At 41.0% G+C, this 22,048-nt stretch overlaps 1 protein-coding gene across 8 annotated transcripts in view; it reads left to right on the forward strand.

The window, feature by feature from the left end:
* Positions 1-22,048, forward strand: part of TPK1 (thiamin pyrophosphokinase 1) — a 308,925-nt gene that overhangs the window by 195,989 nt on the left and 90,888 nt on the right. For all 8 annotated transcript variants that reach the window (XM_084507747.1, XM_084507750.1, XM_084507749.1 and 5 more), the window contains one exon: positions 2,033-2,179. In XM_084507747.1, coding sequence (XP_084363873.1) covers positions 2,033-2,179 — 147 coding nt within the window. The remainder of the gene's footprint in view (positions 1-2,032; positions 2,180-22,048) is intronic.

Here is a 22,048-nt window from a genome sequence, read left to right on the forward strand (position 1 = left end):
GAGTAGGATTTCAGGATCACTTCTGTCAGACTTTAAGATGCAGAAGTATTTTTGGTTATGTTTTTCTTCAACTTGTAGTAGTCACGCAATATCACAGAAAGATGCAGTCAGTGAGCACTTCATTGTCTCAGATATGTCCTGTACTTCGTGGTAAGTACACGTGTGCGAATAATAGAGCAGAACTTGTCTGACGTGCTGACAGTTTTACAAGGCAAAGACAACACATTCAGAATGTTATTGCATCATTTTAATTAACAGTCAGTGTGAACTCTGTTTCCTTCATTCTTAACATTAAACTGTAGAAAACATCAAAGCTGAAACAAACAAGGTAAAACAATATATGGTGAGATATATATACCAGGAAACTATACGGTAACTGCTCAGCTTTTTGAAGGCTGGATCAGCTGGGCTAATATTTAAGCTCCAGTCCCATTACTCACAAGAAAAACACTATATGTGAATTACTCATCCTTTGCAAAGCCCCCTTAACTTCATTGTGGTTTCAGGTTAATGTAGCAGATTTTTCTTACGGCCTCCATTAGGGTAGGGGGCATTTTTACTGGTACTTGACTGGTGGGGAACTGGTGATGGTGGGTCTTTTCAGTGCTACCGTTTTCAGAGAATTGATCCACCTTTTTTAATCACAGTCAGCCGTAGCCAAACAAAAGCAGTTTGTTTCTACAGTGGCATCAATAAAATGGGAAATATATTATGGCTTAGCTGGGGACACATGCTTTCTACCTTTTGCTGCTTTGTCTCTGTTTATAGCTAGGTTTTCCTACCATTCAAATTCTGTTAGTCTTGTGCTTGCTTTGTGTGATCTGTAATCCACACAGAAAACATGTGCCCTCTGCAATACAATAATAATTATTTTTTTAAATGTTTGCTGCTAATATAACATGCTATATTGATTCAGCCTGGGTTTTCTAGTGTTTTCCTGGTAGTGATGAGAAAGATGGTATAACTTCACCAAATGGAAAAGAGCTTAATTTTCATGCAAACCAATATTCAACAGAATCATAAAGTCCTAGCCCTGGTAATAAAAATAGAAGCCGATGTTATTAATGCATCATTTCAGATACACAGAGCACCATTATGTGACTCCTGGGTTGAGTAAAACTTCATGTAATCACAGTGGCCATAGACTTAAGCCCTATAAAGCTGGAAACTTCAACAGATGGCTATTGTCAATGCAGCTTCTAAAAGCTTTAGAGCCGCGTTGTGTTAGGGCTCCAGATATGGCTTACTCAGTGGTAGCTTTTTAAATTACAATTACTGAACATAACTGATCTGCATTATGGAAGTAATAATAATAATACTTCACACTCAGTAACCTGTGTAAGGATCTGAAAGCTCTTAACCAAGGTTTTTGAAGACTCCCTTTCTGCTTATTGAAAATAAAGAGCATGCAGGGGCTTGTTGGAGCGTGAGAGGATCGAGAGTTAAGCGCAGCAGCCACAGCAGGCGGGCTCCGAGGCTGTGGCCAGCAGCCAGGCCATGCTCTCTGCGGGCCTAGGGCTCAAACAAGAGGGTGCTCCAGTCTCTGGCACAGGCGTGGGCTGCAATGTCCCACTTCCGAAGTTTACCAGTAATGGAAGGAATCATAGATGTTTTGACTTGGAAGGGACCTTAAAGACCATCCGGTTCCAATCCCCCTCCCATGGGCAGGGACACCTCCCACCAAACCAGGTTGCCCAAAGCCCCATCCAGCCTGGCCTTGAACACCTCCAGGGATGGGGATGGCGCATCCACAGCTTCTCTGGGCAACCAGTGCCAGTGCCTCACCGCCCTTTGAGTGAAAAATTTCTTCCTAACCTCTGATCTAAATATTTTTTAATTTAAAGCCGTTATTCCTTGGGTGAAATGTCTGTATTTGGGATTTACTTTTGTCTAGTTGGTAGTTGTCTTTTTTTCTTTTTTTCTTTTTTTTTTTTCTTTTCACAAAGTGATTCTATTTTTCATTTTCAGGGTCTAGAGATCACTTGTGAAAGTATCCTGGTGGATGTTCTCTCTGACTGTTTTTATCTTTCAGATCGATATCATTGTGACTTTGGGTGGACTTGGAGGACGCTTTGATCAAATAATGGCATCAGTGGAAACACTTTTTCATGCAACAAATATCACTCCTTTTCCAGTGATAGTTATCCAGGAGTGCTCGCTGATTTGCCTACTTCAACCTGTAAGTGCTGTGAAAAGTCACTACATAATACACCTGACCTTTCATCTCCTCTTACCCTGTAGGTCTGGCACTATTAACTTCTCATCTTCTTAATTGTAATCTATAGGGACACAACCTAAATTGAAAATATATTGCAGAGCAGTGGACAACAAATCATATGCTCTGCACTCCTGCCTTGGAAAAGATCATTTTTAGTTTGGTCAGGATAGGTTTGTTTGAAATAGGAGGAAAGCTGAATCTGAGTATGTCTGGGATTCTGATTATAAACGAAAAAAACATCTTTAAACTTTTTAATTAGGTTCCATTAAGTTTAAATTTAGCATGCAGCCCTTTGCATGTTGAGTAGCAATACAGACATCTGCAGTATGAGAAACAAAAGCTACAAGATGAAGATACGAGGGAGTTCCTGACAAACGTGTCAGGCAGAATTCTTGTGTGGTCTGAGTGGTGCAGTTCATTATGATGTGGATCCAGTGAGGATCAGCAAGAGAATTTATTTAAGATGTATTTTTTTGTGTGGTTTCAGTTCTTATTCCATTTATTGATTCATAAAACAACACAGTCAAAAGATCTTGCAGGGCTTCTGCTTCTAAGTTTTAAATTAAAGGCAAATCTAAGCATCAAAGAGTCTTCTCTAACAGCAGTTCATTTGCTTGGAAATATGTTTTTCCTGATGTCAGGGTTTCTAGACACTTAACTAGCTTTTCCATTTTACCTTAGACAGCGTATTTCATTAAAATAAAAAACATTCACAGATAAATTTGACAAAACCCTGCACCACACATGCTTTATTGTAATTTGAGAAAAGAGTTAATAAGGTTCTATGAGATTATAGATTTAAATCCACAGGGGCAAATGCTGTATTAACAACTTTTAAGCACTGTGTCTGCAGGAAAGACTGTAGGCACAGGAGCTCATTTGCCAGTATGGCCAGGAATGACTGTGATCATTAGTTGCAATGCTACATGGCTAGAGGCAGCAGAGTGAGGGGGAAGTAAGGCTGAAGGATAACTGGTTAAAATCTGGAAGTGAGGAGTAACTCACATATGGCTGGTCTATGGGTGCAGCACTTCACTGGCCACAGTTGATTAATATTAGGATACTTCTAAGAACATGTAGAAGAGCTGAAATAAGATGGAGAATTCCAAATTTAGCTTATAAAATGCTTACTTGGACTGGAAAGACTACTAATTCTTTTAATTCATCTTTTCCATAAGTGACTTTGAAATGTCACAGAATCACAGAATTGTAGGGGTTGGAAGGGACCTCGAGAGATCATCGGGTCCAACCCCCCTGCCAAAGCAGGTTCCCTAGAGAAAGTTTTCCTAGTCATGCATAAGGTTGCTTTCAGAAGAGTCTTCAATGAATAATTAACCCCTTTGCAATTTGAAAAAAAAAAAATCTGTGTATTTAAATAGAAATTAGAGGTTTCTAACTGTTTGGGATTGCTGGCAACTTTTTATGTTCTGTTTTTATCGTGCTGTATGAGAAGCATTTAACTTTTTTGTTGGTGGGGATAGTTCCACAGCGTATTATTTTCTACCATCCCTGGCTGTCAATCTGCATTGCTGGTAACTGACTTCAGGCTGTTTCTAGCATTCAGGAATAAAGGGCAGATATAGAGGGCAGGCCTTTTAAGCAATCTTAATGCTGACTTTAACACAAAATTGCTTTTCTTTGTTGGTTTAAACTTGTCGCTGTCAGTATCTTCAGTCAACTGTCATGGTACCTCCAGATAACAGTATTAATCCTGTATAGTTTAGATAAAAATTAAGTGAGTAGTTTACACATAGAGACAAACAGGAATCTTTAGCTTGGAAGTACTCTTTTTTTTCCTATGAAGTTCAACATGGTATTTTTCTCTTGTAAACATCCACAGTCATGGCATTCTCTCTCTTTCCTTTCCCTTGTTTGTAATTTTAAAATCAAGGTAGGAGGGAGTTGAACACAGTGGGAGACCAACTGACTTTTTGAATACAAGTATGGAAACTGTGCAACAAATGAAGCAAAGTTTTGAGATCCGAATGCTAATGCAAATGATAAAGTTAAGAGCATCTTGCTTTTCCTATAAAATGTAGAGCTGAAATCCTTCTCTCTTGGGTAAGAAGAATCTGATCTTTATTGGATTCTTTGCATAAGATATATGAGGAAAATATAACCATATTTTTGCTTCGGAGTAACATTAGCCCTCAGCTCACTATAGCGGGAGATTAGTATTGGTTCTATATCATGTGTACCTAGGCAGAGGCTAAAATACTTAGATAGAGCAGTGAAACTGGTAATCCCAAAACAGCCCTAGGAGGGATACAAAGAGGAATAGCAAATCAAGCTGCTGAATATTTAGCTACTAATACGGAAACTAAGGGGATGACTCAGTGAGTTACTCCATAGGAAAAAAAGAGTACTTCCAAGCTAAGGATTCCTGTTTGTCCCCATGTGTAAACTACTCACTTGATTTTTATCTAAACTATACAGGATTAATACTGTTATCTGGAGGCACCATGACGGTTGGCTGAAGATACTGACAGCGACAAGTTTAAACCAACAGTGAAAAAGCAATTTTGTGTTAATGTCAGCATTAAGATTAATGACCTTAAAAGGTTTGCCCTCTATATCTAAGCCCTATCTCTAGAACTACTCTATATCATTACTGGAATGTTGATATAGAAGGTCACAGAAAAAAAAAAATACATCTATATTTAATACACCTGTAAAGGTACACAGTGTTGTAGGAAACATGGTTGGAGTCTTGATGGAAGTCTTCAGGATGAAAGAGAAAGACAGCGAGGACAATGCCTGACTTTGAATCCACTGCAGACTAACAAGCAAGGAGGACCAGGTCAACAAAGCCCTTTTTTTGTTAGTCAATAATATTATCCATGTACTAAATGTAAGGGTAATCATATTTCTATGCAGGAGTCTCTTGGGTTATAGGTAGACAGTGCAAGTTTTTTAAACATATTGGGAAACGTGGCATGGAAAGCAAAGAAAGCTGCAAGGAAGAACACTCTGGAGGCAGAAATAGGGAGACTATGTAAGAATTCCAGGAGGTGATGCTTCCTCTAAAACACTGTCTAATGTGATGACTGAAATTTAAAAAAGGGGGGGGGGGGGAGTGGGGAGGTGAGGGCCGGGGGGGAGTTTCTCTGCACTGAATAGTCACCTCATTTCTTTCTATAGTGGAGGGGAAGGATCGTATAGGGGAAGGAAACATGAATTCTTAATAAGGAGTAATCACTTCTATGAGCAGGATATTTTATGTAACAGTCCATACATTTTATGCTTGAAATTTTAGTAATATCAATCACCATTAGAATATACCCTGGCTGAAGAGCATTAAGCCTTTAGAGTCATGTTTATCATGCTAGCCATGCTCAGTACGAATGGCTTAAGGTTTCACATACATACTTTCTCATTTTCTGGTAGTGTGCTTCTCAGGAGTACAGAAACATTAGCTTCTGTACACTGAGCATAAATTATCTTTTTTCTGTGAGTTTTATGGCAGTTTGTAATACAAGGTAATAGGATTTATGACCAAGAAATGAGAAGATGTCCAAGAGTTAATGAGGCCTGTCTTTTACATTATACCGAGCAGCTCAGTGTTCCCCATGCAGAATTCTTGAAGTGGCATGTAAGGGAGAAGATCTGCTAGCTACACATGAAAATGCGTTACAGACACGTACTTTTGTCAATTAGCTGGCTCTTCTGAATGAGTGTATGAATGCTTTGATAACCCTTTTTTTCTCAGACACAGCTTTTCTTGTGAGTGCATGTCTTCCTTCCCTGGGAGAGCGATGAGTAATTTAACATCATAGGTAGTAGTCCAGCAAATATGAGCAATAAGAATCAGAAGTCTCATTCCTCATTCTTGGCTGTCTTTTACTTCTTGGCTTCCTTGCTGCCTTGGCTATTCTTTACCGTCATTTCACTGGCGAGAAAGCAATTGTATGGTCTTTTGATCTCACAGTCACCTAGTTTGTAAATTGGATAAGACCCATGTCTTTCTCTGAATGAGCACTGTGAGGCTCATGTAGTTTTTGACAAAACACCCTTATATTCTCAGCTCTGCACTGAAGTGGAACACAGTATTACTGTAATAGTAACAAGAGTATTAGTAAGACCTTTAATTAACATAGGCATTGGCATACAGTAGGCTGTGCAGCTAATTAGTTAGCATGGTCCCAAGCACAGTGTTAGTGGGAGCCAGCTATCATTCTCACAGAAAGTGCCTGGGCAGAGTCTGGGACTACCATAGATTTGTAAGTGCCTACTAAGCATTTTGGACAGTGCCACCTCATTTGGGGGGCAAGAGAGAACAACCATAATATGCATGTGAGCCATGCTGTGCCCATTGGCTTGAGGTCCAGAGAATAGTACCTGGACCACCTTACAGATGCGGAGTGACCAGGTGTAGAGTTCTGCTCCTAGCTGCAGGCACTGTGATAGATACAAGCTGAGGGAGGTAAAAGACTGACAATTTACTCTGCTGTAGTGTACTGCTGCAGTTTTCTACATCAGTGTTCTTTGCTTTTCTTTGTATCCATGCTTGGAGAGTCAAATGTAATGGGAAATTCAGGGTGTATACATTCAGCGTCTGAGTTTCCTTTGGCAGTTCCTTGAATATCATAACTAGTTCCTTGAGTATTGTGGGAACTTCAAAAATGAGTCTGAATTACTTCAGTTTATTTCATGGTATTGTATGGCTATCAAGTGCTGTTGCTTCAAGTTTACCACATGATTTCTGTGCTTTGCCAGATATCAGTGATCCAAATGTAATTAATTTTTTGTTAGTCACTTCCTAAACTAGCAAAGATTTTACTTTCTATTTTGTTTCTCACTGCTACCAAAGGAAAATTTTAGGAGGATCTTCTCTTAGCAGCTAAATTCTTTATAGCTCAGCATCAGTAAAAGTGTAGTATGAAATGTAGAAAAAATATATATTTTCTTAGAAATCATAACTAGCTTCTGCAACAATCATATCCTTTCAAGTTTATTTAGTGCCAGTTAAAAGTGCAGTTTGCATCAAGTTTGTGAAGCATTTAGAAAAATGTAGATTTTTTGTAGACTTGTTTGCACAGGATGACATCTAATACCTATGGACTACTTCTGTATAATGAAGACATATGCAAAATATTTAAATATTTTGTCTACAGCTCTTCCTTAGACAGACAGACATTGCAACAAATTTATGAGTCAGTTTGTTAGCTTGCAGGTAACCACTTAAAAAAATCATCTCTTTCAGTGAGGAAAGGAAAATAACAAGCCATCATTGCCAAGTAAAAATAACTTTTACTAAATGAGATTTTTACCTATTTATAACTCTTAAGAACTAAGTAATACTCTATGGCAGGATATGTTAATCACATGGCTATTTCTAGATTCACATCTTAATGGTTCCTATACCAAAAAAGATGATATAAGGAACAGTAATCTAACTATTCTGCTCATGTACTTCTAGATTCTGGAATCATGCAATTTATTTCTGAATTCTGAATCTGGTGTTTGATAAGTTTCAACAGTTCTACTCTCAACATTTTTTAGTCATTGTCCAGATTTTTCATTCCTACAGCAGTTGATGCATGATCATCTAGGAGAATCTTGAACCTAAATAAAGTTGTTCTGAGGTTGTTTCTGCTCTCTGTTGTGTCCTCTAGCTGTTGTAATAATAATCTTGTTAATATGATAGTACCTATTGTCTTGTTTGATGGAAGCAAGGAAAGCTTTCTGTTACAAAGCTAATTTTCTCAGAGCTGGGATTTTTCCCAAACTTGTAAATTCCTTGCATTTCCTTTGAAGTTTTAATACTTCATTTACACCTTTATATTTCTTTCTGCAGTGCTCTGATGCTTTTATTTGTTTGTGTGTGATGAAGTAGTAGTTATTCTTTTTACCATTCTTTGATACCATTATTACCATTATTCTTTTAAACAGATCTTCTGCTTAATCAGTTGCATGATGTTAAGTGACTGGAAGCAAAATAGCTAACGTTGTCTTGGACATTTGTTTATCCGTATGTAGTTCACGCTTAACTGAGAACAATGAGAAGTTGGTAAGACTTTATTCTGTTTTGGTGATAGCAGTACACTGAGGAAGACCACAGCATTTTTTTCACATGCTGTGTGTGCATTTAATCATTGTCCTGTAAGTAAACAGACAAATGTGGAGTGTACGCACATTTTGTTCATTTTAGTTTTGTTTGTGTTTGTGTTTTTTTGAAAAAAAAAACAGGACTTCAGTCCTATACCAGGATTTTGTGGCGAGCTAAAGAATTTCCAAGCTTTTCATGAATAGATTTTTGACAACAACAACAAACGGAAACTAGTATCTAAAAGATAATCAATATTGATTCCAAATCTTATGAGCAGATTTCACAGAAATCACAGAATTTCTAGGTTGGAAGAGACCTCAAGATCGAGTCCAACCTCTGACCTAACACTAACAGTCCTCCACTAAACCATATCCCTAAGCTCTAAATACTTTGAACATAATTCAGATAAGTTATCTAATGTTTTTTGTTTTGTTTTGTTTTAACTTAAACAAAAAAAAAAATCGAATGCTTGTCTGTATGGAGGTCTGATAGATTGGTATTTTTGGTTTATTTTGTTTTATTTTTATGATTATTTTGTTGTGGTTTAAAATATGTCTCCCACCTGACACCCACAGGGGATAACACAATATTTTGGATGTTTAAGGGAAACAATCAGACATAAAGGATTAAAGAAATTTAAAGGGTTAATTATTAACACATTCTGTGACTCGATGGATCAGAGGTCAGCCCCTTTACTAATTAACCATCGTAGAGCAAGTCTTATTTTCTCCTTCTGATCGTTTTCTTTCATTTTTCTTGACTCTTGGATCGCATCAAATGTCTTTTCTTAGTGCATCATGATTTAGTTTAATTCTGCAGAAAACATTCTTGTTTTAACTTCAGCAGCCACCATTTCCTGAAGATTTTCTCCCAGGGTTCATCTCCTTCCAACAGTCACAATTTATGTAATCTTCTGCTGTACTACTACTGCTATGAAGTATTAGTTCATCAATGCCCTTTTGTCGTACTGGCTTCATCTCTTCCTCTTGGGTCTCGTAGTATTTTCTCTTGATTCTTCAGTTGTATTATAATCAATGTGGACTCATCTGTGTAGTATTGAAAACTATTGAGGCGATGTCTGCTGCAACATGCCTGTGTCCCACAAATTATTGCTGAGTTATAATTCTGTTTGGCTTTATTGTGGTGGAATGCAGCCCAAATGTTTCAGGTCCCAGGATGCTGTGGTACCCACTAAGTGACACAGCCTCTATCACAGCATGTTACTGCCATGCTTGAGATGAATCCCACCAAAGTTTTGTAGTGAGTGCTTTCCTCTTCAGGTATTTAAAGTACTTCAGTGCCAATTTGGGAGTATTTGTTTTTTTTTCACTCCTTATCATTACAGAAGGTTCATATGGAAACTAGCAGGTATCAAAAGTCTGTAATCTGAAGGCACAGCCTCTTCTGGAAAGAGTATGAATGTCTGGAAAATATTTTATTGCATGCTCTTAAAAAAATGTAGCAGGCAAAATCAATATTACTGTTCCTAGACTGAATGTAAATGACAGTAAAAATTGAAGTGATAATAGGTGACAAATCATTATCTGCTACAAAAACAGAGCAATCAGAATGCTAAATACTTAATGGTTGTCCACACTTGAAGGACTGATGGATTCTTCCAGAAGAAAACTTTAAAATGTTTCTTTCTGCTCATATCTGAATACTGGATTTAATTGAAGTTGAAAAAGGTGAGCATCCGTAGTCTGGCCTCATAGTTATATTTGAAAATATGTTGTCTGTAAAATTGCTTTGGCTTTTCCAATCCCTGTCAGAATGACTCCTAATTCTGTTTCTGCTGTGGCAGTGGTGTTAACTGTATCAAATTACAGTTTTTGTTTAAAAATATTTAAACTCATTGTTTACACTTAGTGTTTAAAATCAGTTTCTAAAACGTTTTTAAATTTAAAAAAAAAAAAAGATCAGTGCAAAAGAAGGATTATATTTTGTAAAACCTGAGGTCTTGGGGAAAATGCTGTACTACTAGTAACAAGATTTAGCTACAGCTATTCATAGGAAGTCATTTCCTTGCCATAGGAGGTTATTTACTTTGCAATCTGAATTTTCTGCATGTGGGTAACAACTGGTTACATTACTTCAGAACACATTGTCTGCTGTTAGCATGACATCCCAAAAAGAGACAGTTATCAGGGGCTGCATTCTTCAATGTCTTTTAAGAATGCAATGTTTCTGCCACCCTAAAGTTAAGTGCAATTGAAAATACTTCTCCACCCTGAAATCTAAATTTATAGAATTGGTAATGTGCCCTAAGAGCCAGTCATGGAATCATAGAATGGCTTGGGTTAAAAGGGACCTTAAAGATCATCTAGTCCCAACTAGACCTCTAGTTCACTGCCATGAGCAGGGATGCCACCACTAGAACAGGTTGCCCTGGCCTTGAACACATCCCGGGATGGGGCTTCCATAACTTCTCTGGGCAACTTGTGCCAGTGCCTCACTACCCTCTGAGTGACCTCTAATCTAAATCTTCCTTCTTTTAGTTTAAAACCATTCCCTCTTGTGCTGTCATTATCTACCTGAGCAAAAAGTCACTCTCCATCTTTTTTATAAGCTTCCTTTGAGTGTTGAGAAGCTGCAATTAGGTATCCCTCGAGCCTTCTCTTCTCCAGGCTGAACAGCCCCAGCTCTCCCAGCCTTTCTTCATAGGAGAGGTGCTGATCATCTTCATGGCCCTCCCCTGGAGCTGCTCTAACAGCTTCACATCCTTCTTTGTTGGGGGCCCCAGACCTGGATGCAGCACTCCAAGTGGGGCCTCATGAAGGCAGAGCAGAGCACGATCACCTCCCTTGACCTGCTGCTCACTCCTCTATTGATGCAGCCCAAGAAGCAGTTGGCCTTCTTGGGCTGCATGGCTCATATCAAGCTATTCATCTACTAGAATTCCCAAGTCCCCCTCTGCGGGGCTGCTCTCAGTGTGTTCTTTTCCCAGTCTGTCCTCATGTCTGGGATTGCTCTGACCCAGGTGCAGCACCTTGCACTTGGCCTTGTTGAACCTCATTATGTTCACGTGGGCCCACTTCTCTAGTTAGTTCAGGTCCCTTTGGATGACATCCCTTCCTTCTGCTGTATTGATTGCACAACTCAGCTTAGTGTCATCTGCAGACTTGCTGAGGATGCTCTTGATCCCATTTACTACATCACTGTTGAAGATATTAAGCAATGTTGGTACCAAAACAGACCCCTGAGGGACACCACTTCACCACTTGTCACCAGCCTCCACCTGGCCTTAGAGCCATTGACCACACCTCTCTGGGTGCAACCTTCAAGCCAATTTCTTACCCACTGAATGGCCCACCCTTCAAATCGATCTCTCTCCAATTTGGAGATCAGGATGTCATGTAGGACTGTGTCAAAGGCCTTACAGAAGTCCTGATAGACATCAGTCGGTCTTTCCTTGTCAACTGATGTAGTCACTCCATCAACAGAAGGCCACCAGACTGGTCAGGCGCAATTTGCCCTTGGTGAAGCCATCTGTCCCAGAGCACCTTCTCATCCTGTATCTGCCTTGGCATTGCTTCCAGGAGGATCTGTTCTATGATCTTCCTAGGCACAGAGGTGGTCTATAGTTCCCCAAGTCCTCCTTTCAACCCTTTTTTAAAAATGGGAGTGATGTTTCCCGTTTTCCAGTCACAGGGGACTTCACCTGACTGCCAGGACTTTTGAAATATGATGGAGAGAGGCTTGGTAACTCTATCAGCCAGTTCCCTCAGGACCCTGGGATGTACGGTATGGGGCCTCGTAGCCCTGTACCTGTTCATTTTCATTAGGTGGTCTCAAACCTGCTCGTTGCTTTCCATGGGAGGAACTTTGCTCCCCCAACCCCCTACAGGTTCAGGGAGATGAGATACATGGGAAGCCTGACTGGCAGAGAAGGCTGAGGCAAAGAAGTCGCTGAGCACATTAGCCTTCTCCATGTCTGCCATTACCAGTTCTCTCTTCTCATCCTCCAGAGGGGGCACACTCTCCTTTGCCTTTCTTTTCTGAGCAATGTACCTATAGAATCCCTTCCTGTTATTCTTTGCATCCCTTGCCAAGCTCAATTCCATTCATGCCTTGGCTCTCCTGATCCCATACCTGCACATCCTGATTGCATCCCTGTACACTTCCCAGGCCACATGTCCCTGCTTCCACTGCCTGTGCATTTCCTTCTTGCACCTTAGTTTGACCAGCAGGTCCTTGCTCCACCTTCCTGGTTGTCTGTCCTCCCTGCCCACTTTCTGACACAGAGGGATGGAGAGTTCTGTCTCTCTAATAAAAATATCCTTAAAGAGTTGCCAGCTGTGTTCAGCTCCTTTGCCCCTAGGGATGGTGTTCCAGGGGATCTTGCCCACTAGGTCTTTAAATAGCTGGAAGTTCACTCTTTGGAATTTCAGGAATTCCTGACTTTGTTCTTTGCCAGGCCTGTATGCCTGGAGATCACAAACTCAACCAGAGCAGGGTCACTGCAGCCCACACTGCCTCTGATCTTAACCTCTTTAATGAGTTCATCTGCACTGGTGAGCATCAGTTCCAGTAACATTTCTCCTCTAGTTAGTTTATCTAATACTTGGTCGAGGAAATTATCCTCAATGCACTCCAGGAGTCTCCTGGATTGCCCACATCCTGCTGTGTAGTTTTCCCAGGAGACATCCAGATGGATGAAGTCTCCCATCAGGATGAGAGTGTGCAAGGATGATGCTTTCTGTAGCTGAAACAAGAAGGCTCCCCTTGATCAGGCAGCCCATAGCAGACGGAGACCACAAGCTGCCCTTTATTGGTTCAAACCTTAACTTTAACCCACAAGCTCTCAACCTGTCCGTGGCTGTTTCTCAGAGGCAGCTCTTCTCAGTCAATCCATTCCCTAACATAGAGGGCAACACCCCATGCCTCCTTCCCTGCCTGTCTCTCCTGTAAAGCTTGTAGTCCACTATTCTGGTGTTCCAGTTATGGGATCTGTCCCTCCATGTTTCCGTGGTAGTACTCAGGTCCTAGTTTTCTAATTGCACTGTGGTTTCCATCTCCTGCTTGTTTCCCATGCTGCATGCACTGGTGTAGCAGCACTTCAGCTGGGCTGTCAGTCACATCACCTTTTCAGAGGAGCCCTTCCTAGTTGCTTTGGGACAGTTCACAGGTATTTCCCTGTTGCTTCCTAAAGTGACAATACCCCTGGGTTCCATTCTGTCACTCAGTGGTGCGTCCCCTTCCCCTGCTGAATCTAGTTTAAAGCCCTGCTAATAAGCCCAGCCCACTTCCTGCTCTGAACACTTTTGCCCTACCTGGTCAGCTGTGCCCCATCTGGTGTCAGCATGTCCAGTCTCTCAAAAGTGCACCCAAAATCATAGAACCCAAACCTTGAGCATGGCACAAGCCATGCAGACAGTTGCCCACTTAGCCTATTCATCTCCTTCATCCAGTCACCAGCTGGGAGGATAGAGGAAAACACTACTTGCTCTCCCAGTCCCTTCAACATCTTTCCAAGGGACATAAAGTCCTTTTTGATATTTTGGAGTCTCTTTGTTGCAGCCTCATTTGACCCTACATAAAAGAGTAGGAATGGGTAGTAGCCTCTTCGTGATATCATGAATGCGGGCCCTGGAGAGGAAGCAAACCTCTCTGGAGAGATTCTCTGGATGGCAAATGGGTGCTCCAGTGCCTCTCAGCAAAAGTCTCCCATTACTAACACCCTTAATGCCTTTTTTGTGGCACAGGCGCAGATGCAAGTGGTTGACTCGGCCAACTTTGTACAGTTGCCCTTTTCTAGGTCATTATCAATGAAAGGCAACAGAGACCTTCAGGGAAAGCCATCTCACCATTAGATAAGATATGAGGAAATGGTCTGAAGTTGTACCAGAGGAGGGTTTTTTTGGACATAGGAAGAACTTATTCATGGAGAGGGTCAAATGTTGGAACAGGCTGCCCAGAGAAGTGGTGAAGTCCCCATCCCTGGAGGTATTTAAGAGATGTGTGGATGTGGCACTAAGGGGCATGGTTCTGTAATGGGACTCAGTAGGGCAGGTTGATGGTTAGGCTTAATGATCTTGAAGGTCTCTTCCAAGCTAAGTGTTTATATGATTCTGTGATTAGCAGCAGGAGGAAGCAGCAGATAACAGTGGTTGGAGATGCCTTTCCTCAGGAGACAGGAACCCATCTGTGCTGATCAGACATGCTGTCATAGGAGCTGTGTTGCTTGGCAAGGGACGTTGCAGAGAGACTGCTGAACTTCATCTGTCCTTGAACTGTTGCTCCTTGCTATTCATCTGCATGGACACCAGTGCTACTGCCAAGGGAAATCTGAAATAAATTAACTTACACTACTAAGGGGACAAAGGCAGAGATGTTCCTTAATTTCCTTTGGATGACAGGAGAGTCCAGAGAAGGGCAACAAAGCTGGTGAGGGGCCTGGAGAACAAGGCTTATGAGGAGCGGCTGAGGGAGCTGGGCTTGTTCAGCCTGGAGAAGAGGAGGCTCAGGGGCGACCTTATCGCTCTCTATAGGTACCTCAAGGGAGGCTGTAGCGAGGTGGGGGTTGGTCTGTTCTCCCACGTGCCTGGTGACAGGACGAGGAGGAATGGGCTAAAGTTGCGCCAGGGGTGGTTTAGGTTGGATATTAGGAAGAACTTCTTTACTGAAAGGGTTGTTAGACACTGCAACAGGCTGCCCAGGGAAGTGGTGGAGTCACCATCCCTGGAGGTCTTTAAAAGACGTTTAGATGTAGAGCTTAGGGATAGGGTTTAGTGGAGGACTTGTTAGTGTTAGGTCAGAGGTTGGACTCAGTGATCTTGGAGGTCTCTTCCAACCTAGATGATTCTGTGATTCTGTACAGACACAACTTGTGAGTTAACAGCTTGCTATGGGGCTGGTGTCCCAGGAAGTGCTTTGGCTTTTATGATCACAGGTTCCTCTGAGGCATAGAGGGAGAGACAGCATCCATTTGACAAATTGAAGGAAAAACAACTATGCCAAGAGGCTAGCCAACCTGGTGAAGAGGGTTTTAAACTGGGCTGTATCAGGGCATGGTGATGACAGCTTAGAGTTAAGTGAGGAGGAAGGGTTATGGCTGATAACTACAAGGGACAGAGGAGTGAAGCGAGAGAGTCCTCAGGAAAGATGAAACAAAGGCGAAAGGAAACCCCTCTCAAGTGCCTATGCACAAATGCATGCAGCCTAGGAAATGAACAGGAGGAGCTAGAGCTCCATCTATGGACACAGAACTGGGAAATCATTGGAAAAACTGTGAAGTGGTGGAAAAGCTCATATGCCTGGAGATCTGTGATAGGGAGGCAACAGCTCTTCAAGAAACACAGGCAGAGAAGACGAAATGTGTGGTGGCCCTTTAGGGGAGTGAGCAGTTCACAGTAGAAGGGGTCCTGGGGGAGACAGCTCTGTGAATGTCAAAGCAGCGAGTTCAGTGGAGGGCCACTGAGATGGCTGAGGGCTGGGAGTGCTGAGTGCCCTGCGAGGCTGAGGATGCTGGGCTAGTAAAGCCTGGAGAATAGAAGGCTTTGGGCAGTGCTAATAGCAGCCTTCCAAAACTTGCAGAGGTTAGCAAGAAGATGAAGCCCAGGCTCTTTCCTAAGGTACACAGCAGAAAGACAGTGGTCCTAAACTGAAACAGGGTTGATTCTATGTTGCTATAAGGAAAATTTTCTCCTATGAAGATAATTAAGTATGAAGATAGTTAAGGAATTGAGTGTCCAGAGAGTCTCAAGCCCTGGAAGTGTTCAAAAGCTGATTGGAAGGCTGCACTGAATGATCTCCCAAGACCCCTTACAATGTAAGTGATTCTGAAATAGCTGCAGAGATGCAGTTATATTGAAAAGGGGCATTGGTGCCATTGTACAAGAACCTGTTGAGAAGCATCTGGAATCTCCTGATACAGAACACTGTGTAGCCACATTCAGAAATACTAGTTCTGTCCCCTCCAATCTCAGTTCATGTTTTCATTACAGTACAAGGGGAGATTTATTTTAGTCTCTTGTGTAACCTCTCAGAACAAGTGCCAAAAGGAGAAATGATTGCTGTCTGTAAATACACTGAAGGAGTAAATGCCAGGGAGATAAACAGTCTGTTTAAGTGCAAGGCCAATACTAGAACAAGAGCAAATTGGTTTAAACCAGTAATGGATAAATTTCCATGGGAAATTAGAAGAAAAGTCTCTAATCATTGGTTTAATGAGATTCTGCAACAGCTTTCCAAAAGAGAATAATGGGAAGAGGGGGACAATTAGAAATGGAGCTCACTATGTTAATTTTATATTTCCAATTGTATTGCCAACAAAAATGTGAACCTAAAACTTTAAAAAGTTGCAGCATAAAACTTTATGTAGGCATTGTTTTTCCAACTGTTTTTTTTTATTTCCTGCTTTTAAAACTTGAAGCTTGGCGTTCATGTGAGTAATTTTGAACTACGAGTCACAGAAGCCGTGGAGGTCTGTACCCAGCCTTTCAGCAGTGCTGGTTTGCAAATGGTTAGCATTAGTTCCAGCCTTGGCGATGGGGTCTGCTTCACAAATGTAGTCCTCTTCCACTTTTGATTAACTGTACCCTGAAATCTAGGTTCCTCTTTTGTCTGTACCGTAAGAAGTCACAGATATCCAAAGGTGAATTAGCAATCTGGGAAGATATACTAGTATTAAAGTGTATACTTCTAGTATACACTTTATACTTAGTAATGCTAAATGTACAGAATAAATTTAAGCATATGGCAAAACAGATTACTGAAATCTAAGCGTGTGCTTAAGCAGTTTGTTGAATTGTGGTCCACAGATGTAAGTATAGTATCTCATCTGCTGTATAATTCTAAGTTGTCTGTGTTTTCCCATCCACATGACAGCCAGTGATGCTTCGTAGGGAGTATCTGGATTTCTGTACCATCAACATCTGTTTCTGAATGGTTAATTTTCATTAAAAATTCCCATCCATTGTTAATTGAATTATGTCCTTCAGTTTCAGCAGTGTCAGGTACCTGAGGGAGAAGAAGCTACACCCAGAGGGGAATCCTTTTATTCTGATCAAAGAAAAAATTATCAGATTGCATAATAATTAGCATGCAGAATTCTCTGCTAGTAACCACGGTGTTGGCAATGAAATGTGCCCTTGCTTTAGGAGGCTGAGGTCTTCCTACCTTATAGCAACTTAAAGATTTTTAGATACATGCATCTAAAAGCTGTATTACGGCAGGTATCTCTCCTTAGGCTCTTAATAATGAGGTCACCTTGTTCACTCCTTTCTCGGCTATCGCATTGCTTTTGGGGCAGGGAAAAGAAGAAGCCTCTCTGGTAAAAGAGACTCCTTTTTGTAATTGCCAGCAGTTTTTTCCTCAGCTGGCAGAGGTACTTCAGAGTGAGGTGAGAGCAGCTGAAGATCTGGAATTAGTTTTCTGTGGCAGTGGTGCCACAGGCTGTGTCTCATTAGCTGAGAGCTTGGTGAATATCCTTAAGGAGGAGCTGCCTGTCTCCTTTCTGTTAGAGGAGCCTGGGAACTGGGAATAAAACTGATAGGGTATTCAGTGTACCCAAGATACCAGTGGAAACTTGCTGTGGTTTTATCCTGCTGGGCAGCTCAACTCCACCATAACCACTCTCTACTTCTAGCTCCACAAAAGAAGAGGGTGAGAAGAAAGTATGATGGAAAGAAAAAGGCTCACAGGTTGAGATAAGGATAATTTAATTAAAAGCAAACGAAAGAGGGAAAAAGAAGCAAAGGCCACACAGAAGCAAAGAGGGGGGGAAAAATATTCTCTACTTCCCATGAACGAGCCAAGTTTGGCCACATCCTGGGAAGCAGAGCCTCAATATCATAGCACTAGTTTGTGAGGACAGACATCTTCATAATGAGAGCCCACACAGGAGCAGACTCCATGCTAGAGCTGCCACCCATGGAGGACCTGTGCTGGAGCAGTTTGCTCCTTGGGGATGGATGGACCCCGTGGGACGGAGCCGTGTGGGAGCAGTGCTTGAAGAGCTGCTGCCTGTGGGCAGCCCCCACAAGTTCAGTTTGGGAAGGGTGGCATGCTGTGCGAGGGACCCCATGGGGAGCAGGGGCAGAGGGTGACTGTGAGGGAGTGTCGAAGATGAAGCATCAGGGACTGACCGCAGCCCCCAGTCCCCGTTCCCCTGCGCTGCTTGGGGGGAGGAGGTAGAAGCATGTGGATGGGGGAAAGATGTTTTTAGTTTGTTTTTAGTTCTCACTGCTCTAGTGACAATAGTTGTTGATTGATCTCCCTTTCCTTATCTCCCTTGAGCCCTTTCCTTCATATTTCCCCCCTCTACCTCCTTTCCCTTTGAGGAGGAGGAGTGAGAGAGCAGCTATGGTGGAGTTCAGCTTCCCAGCAGGTTAAGACCACCACAAGACTTCAAAGCAGTTAACACTGTCCTGAAATCTAGGTGTTACTTTTGTGTATACTGTAAGAAATTACAGATATCCAAAGGTGATTTAGCCATCAGGGAAGTTTTACTGGTATGCAAGTGTATACCTTTTGGCTAGTAATGTTACTCGGTAGGTCTGCTAGGTGCCATATTTGTCTACATGAAGTCTCAGACCCTCCTGTGCTTTCAGGAGTTATTTCCGTGTGTTCTAAGTATGCAAACTATTGCACACAACCTTCACCCACCCATGCTCACTGGTTTCTAAAACCCCATAGGAAGTGTGGGGAGCCTGGTGTAGTCCCATTTTGCAAGGTGCATGGCCACATACAGAGCTCTTGAGGAGCAGCCTGAGCTATCATATACAAATCCAGCTATTGCGTTGTGCCACGATATATGTAAGAAATGAAAGTGTATTTCAGGGCCTGTGCAGTTAAAGGAGCTATCTCATCATCTCTTGTACACATATTTTACCAATTTTCTGTAAGCTCAATGTTATCAGCTAAATTAATAATGCCATTCAGGCTGTGTCACTTCTTGGTCTTTCATGTGTCTGACTCATGGATCTCCTTTCTTCCTTGCTCACAAGTAATCAGTGATGCTGCAGAAATGTCAGGAAAATATGTAATATCCATTGTGTTTTATGAATAGTAACATCCTTCATTAAAGTGTTCTTTCTTTTTTTTCTTATGTACTTAAATCTTGTTCCAGATTATTGTATTAAATTTTCTTTGTCTCCTTGGAGAGGTGTTTTGAAGCTGTAGATTTAAACAACAGGTTTTCTAACAACAGTGTAGCGAGTTTTAAAGTTCTTCTAGTATGGAAGTACACTGAACTGACAAATGCATCCTTAGAAAACTTGAAGGAGATAAAGTACTAAAATACTTTTTTTTTTTTTCTTTTTTTTTTTTTTTTTAATTTCAAGTCACCTGGGAAAGTGAATAAGTTTTAGCTATTTAGTGTAGTCTGTTAAAAGGCACTAAATGGTCAGATGACTGTCAACACTATGATGTGCTGACTGGGATTGGTAATGCAATCCAAATGTGCAGCTTGGATGTTCCTTCTCCTAATTTATGCTCTTTTGTGGCAAGGACAGCAATGTTCACAAGCATCAACCAAAGCCAGAGTCTTCAGATAATGAAGCAAATGTAATTGCTTATTTCTGTAGCACTTGGAAACCTCTGCATAATAATGTTAACATCTCTCATCTTGAAAGATAGTAGGAGGCTGAGTTTTTGAGACAGAGACAAACGATGCAGTTAAGTGAAACTGACACTGTGCTGGCGTTTCCTCCTGGAAGCCCAGAGGCATCCCCTGCCCAGAGCCTGAATCTAGCTGTTCCCATACAAACTTTGCTTTCATTTTGGGGAGTGAGAACAAGGTCTTCTCTTTTTACAGTTTGTCAGTGTTTCTCCACGGGATTCTGGAAATGCAGGTATATTTTGAGGGCCCTGTCTTAGAGATGGACATATTTTCCCTTCTGAGGAGTAAAAATCCAATGATGAGCCAATTAGGGCCTACCTCAAGATGCTTTCTCTTAACTGATAGTTTTGATAATTCCAGCTTAATGGTCATCTTGGAGAGGGGGAGACAGAGGTGAAGTAAATCTGAAATGAAGGCTAGTGTTTAGACCTCCTTTACGCCAGTCTGTACAGTTTTCTACTGGAGTGTGATAACTGCAGTGGCATGCATTTCTTTCATTCAGCAAACAGACTATATATCTAAAATCAGTTTAATTGGGTTGTATATTCTCAACATTTTTGATCATGAAGGGCAGCTGACACACAAAGTCCTTGGTGGAAATAGTTATTTCTTGGAAGAATCTGTAAGAGGAGGAATAATAACATACCTAGTTTTTCATATAGTCCCTGATCGTACATTAGTGAATCTCAGACTACATCTCATGTCACACTCTTTAGCTAGGTCTCAAGGTATATTTTTCTTATATTGCAGACAGAGAGAGAGAGAGAGAGAGAGAGAGAGAGACAAAGGCAGAAGGAAGTAAAATGATTTGCCTAGCTACCCAGGGAGTAAACAGCATGTTGAGAATTGTATTCAGTTTTACAGGTTTCCATCTCCAGTGACCTGTCATCTGGGACTTTTTGTCCCACTTCTTGGTGATTGTGACTTGATTAGGAGTGACCTTTAGAGATGATGGAGGTTTTTACTGAAAATGCTTACTCTTCTCAGAAAATCACAAAAGCATGTTTTGTTTTGTTTTGTTTTGTTTTGTTTTTTTACAGTAGTCAAATATTCATCCTAAATTCCTTAGAAGATATTGGGAAGAAGGTAGACATTTATAAGTTAATTAATATCAGTTCTTAAGAAGCATGAAAAAATTCTCACAGCTTAATCTGAGGATGACATCATTTAGCTTGGCCAAATACATGTAAATAAACACCAATTGTAACAGTAGTTGATTATTTGTAATAAAGAATATATCCATGGAGAAAAAGAAAAGAAAAGCTAGTCAGAGTGTGGCAGGCAACTATTAGAAATCTACATCATTCAGCTTTTTGCCCCGTGCATGGGCAGTGAGTGTTGTGCTATGCAATACAATGAGTTTTCTCTCTACAGAAGTTCTGCTTTGATTGTCATAGCAAAGAACAGTTCACAGGAGACATTAGAAGATGGATGTTTGTTCCCTCCTGCCTTTTTTAATGAGTTAGATATGTAGGTTAGAAATGCAGAAGGAAAAATGACTATACCTATGACAGTCTTTCATAGATGACTGAGCAAAAGAAAATCCTCTCATATCACATAACAGAGCTTACAGCTAGATTTGTTCTCAGTCTGTGAGGTTTCTAGGAAATTCATATATCATGTCCCAGTGCAGTGAGCTGTTATGAACACAGACCACTCAAGCATAACAGTATGTTGCTTTTGCTTTAGCATGTAGTCAGATAAAGCTTTGAGGTTGGACATACAGGCACTTTTTCCCGCTTTCTTAACTTAACTAATCTCTAACTGTAAATGTTGTACAAAGCCCTAAGCAACTAACTGATTCTTTGCCTTCTAAGAAGCCTGGTGACCCATGGTTTTAAAGCAAGGAGAAATTTATTGAAATTAGTTTAAAAATACAAAAATTGAGTGCTTGTTCACCACAGTTGTATACAACTACAATACATTTCTTTCTTTCTTTTACCTGGAATTATGATAACTCTTTAAATACTTTATTTGATATATATTTAAGTGTAATGTTCAGCATGGAGAAAGAGTCTGAAAATGCTGTGAGAAAGTCAGTATCACACCTCAGTTTTGTAGCACAAAGGCAATGGAGGTTTTTAAGTGTTAGGTTAGGTCTGTATTATATGCCAAGTTAGGCAACAACTTTGAACGTGGAGGGAAAACATTTGCCCTTAATGCTGTGCAGGACTGAAAATGGCGAAAAGATATAAAGGGAACGGAGAGATAATGCAGA

This window comes from Aythya ferina (assembly GCF_964211825.1).
Source record: "Aythya ferina genome assembly, chromosome: 2".
Classification (NCBI taxonomy): domain Eukaryota; kingdom Metazoa; phylum Chordata; class Aves; order Anseriformes; family Anatidae; genus Aythya; species Aythya ferina.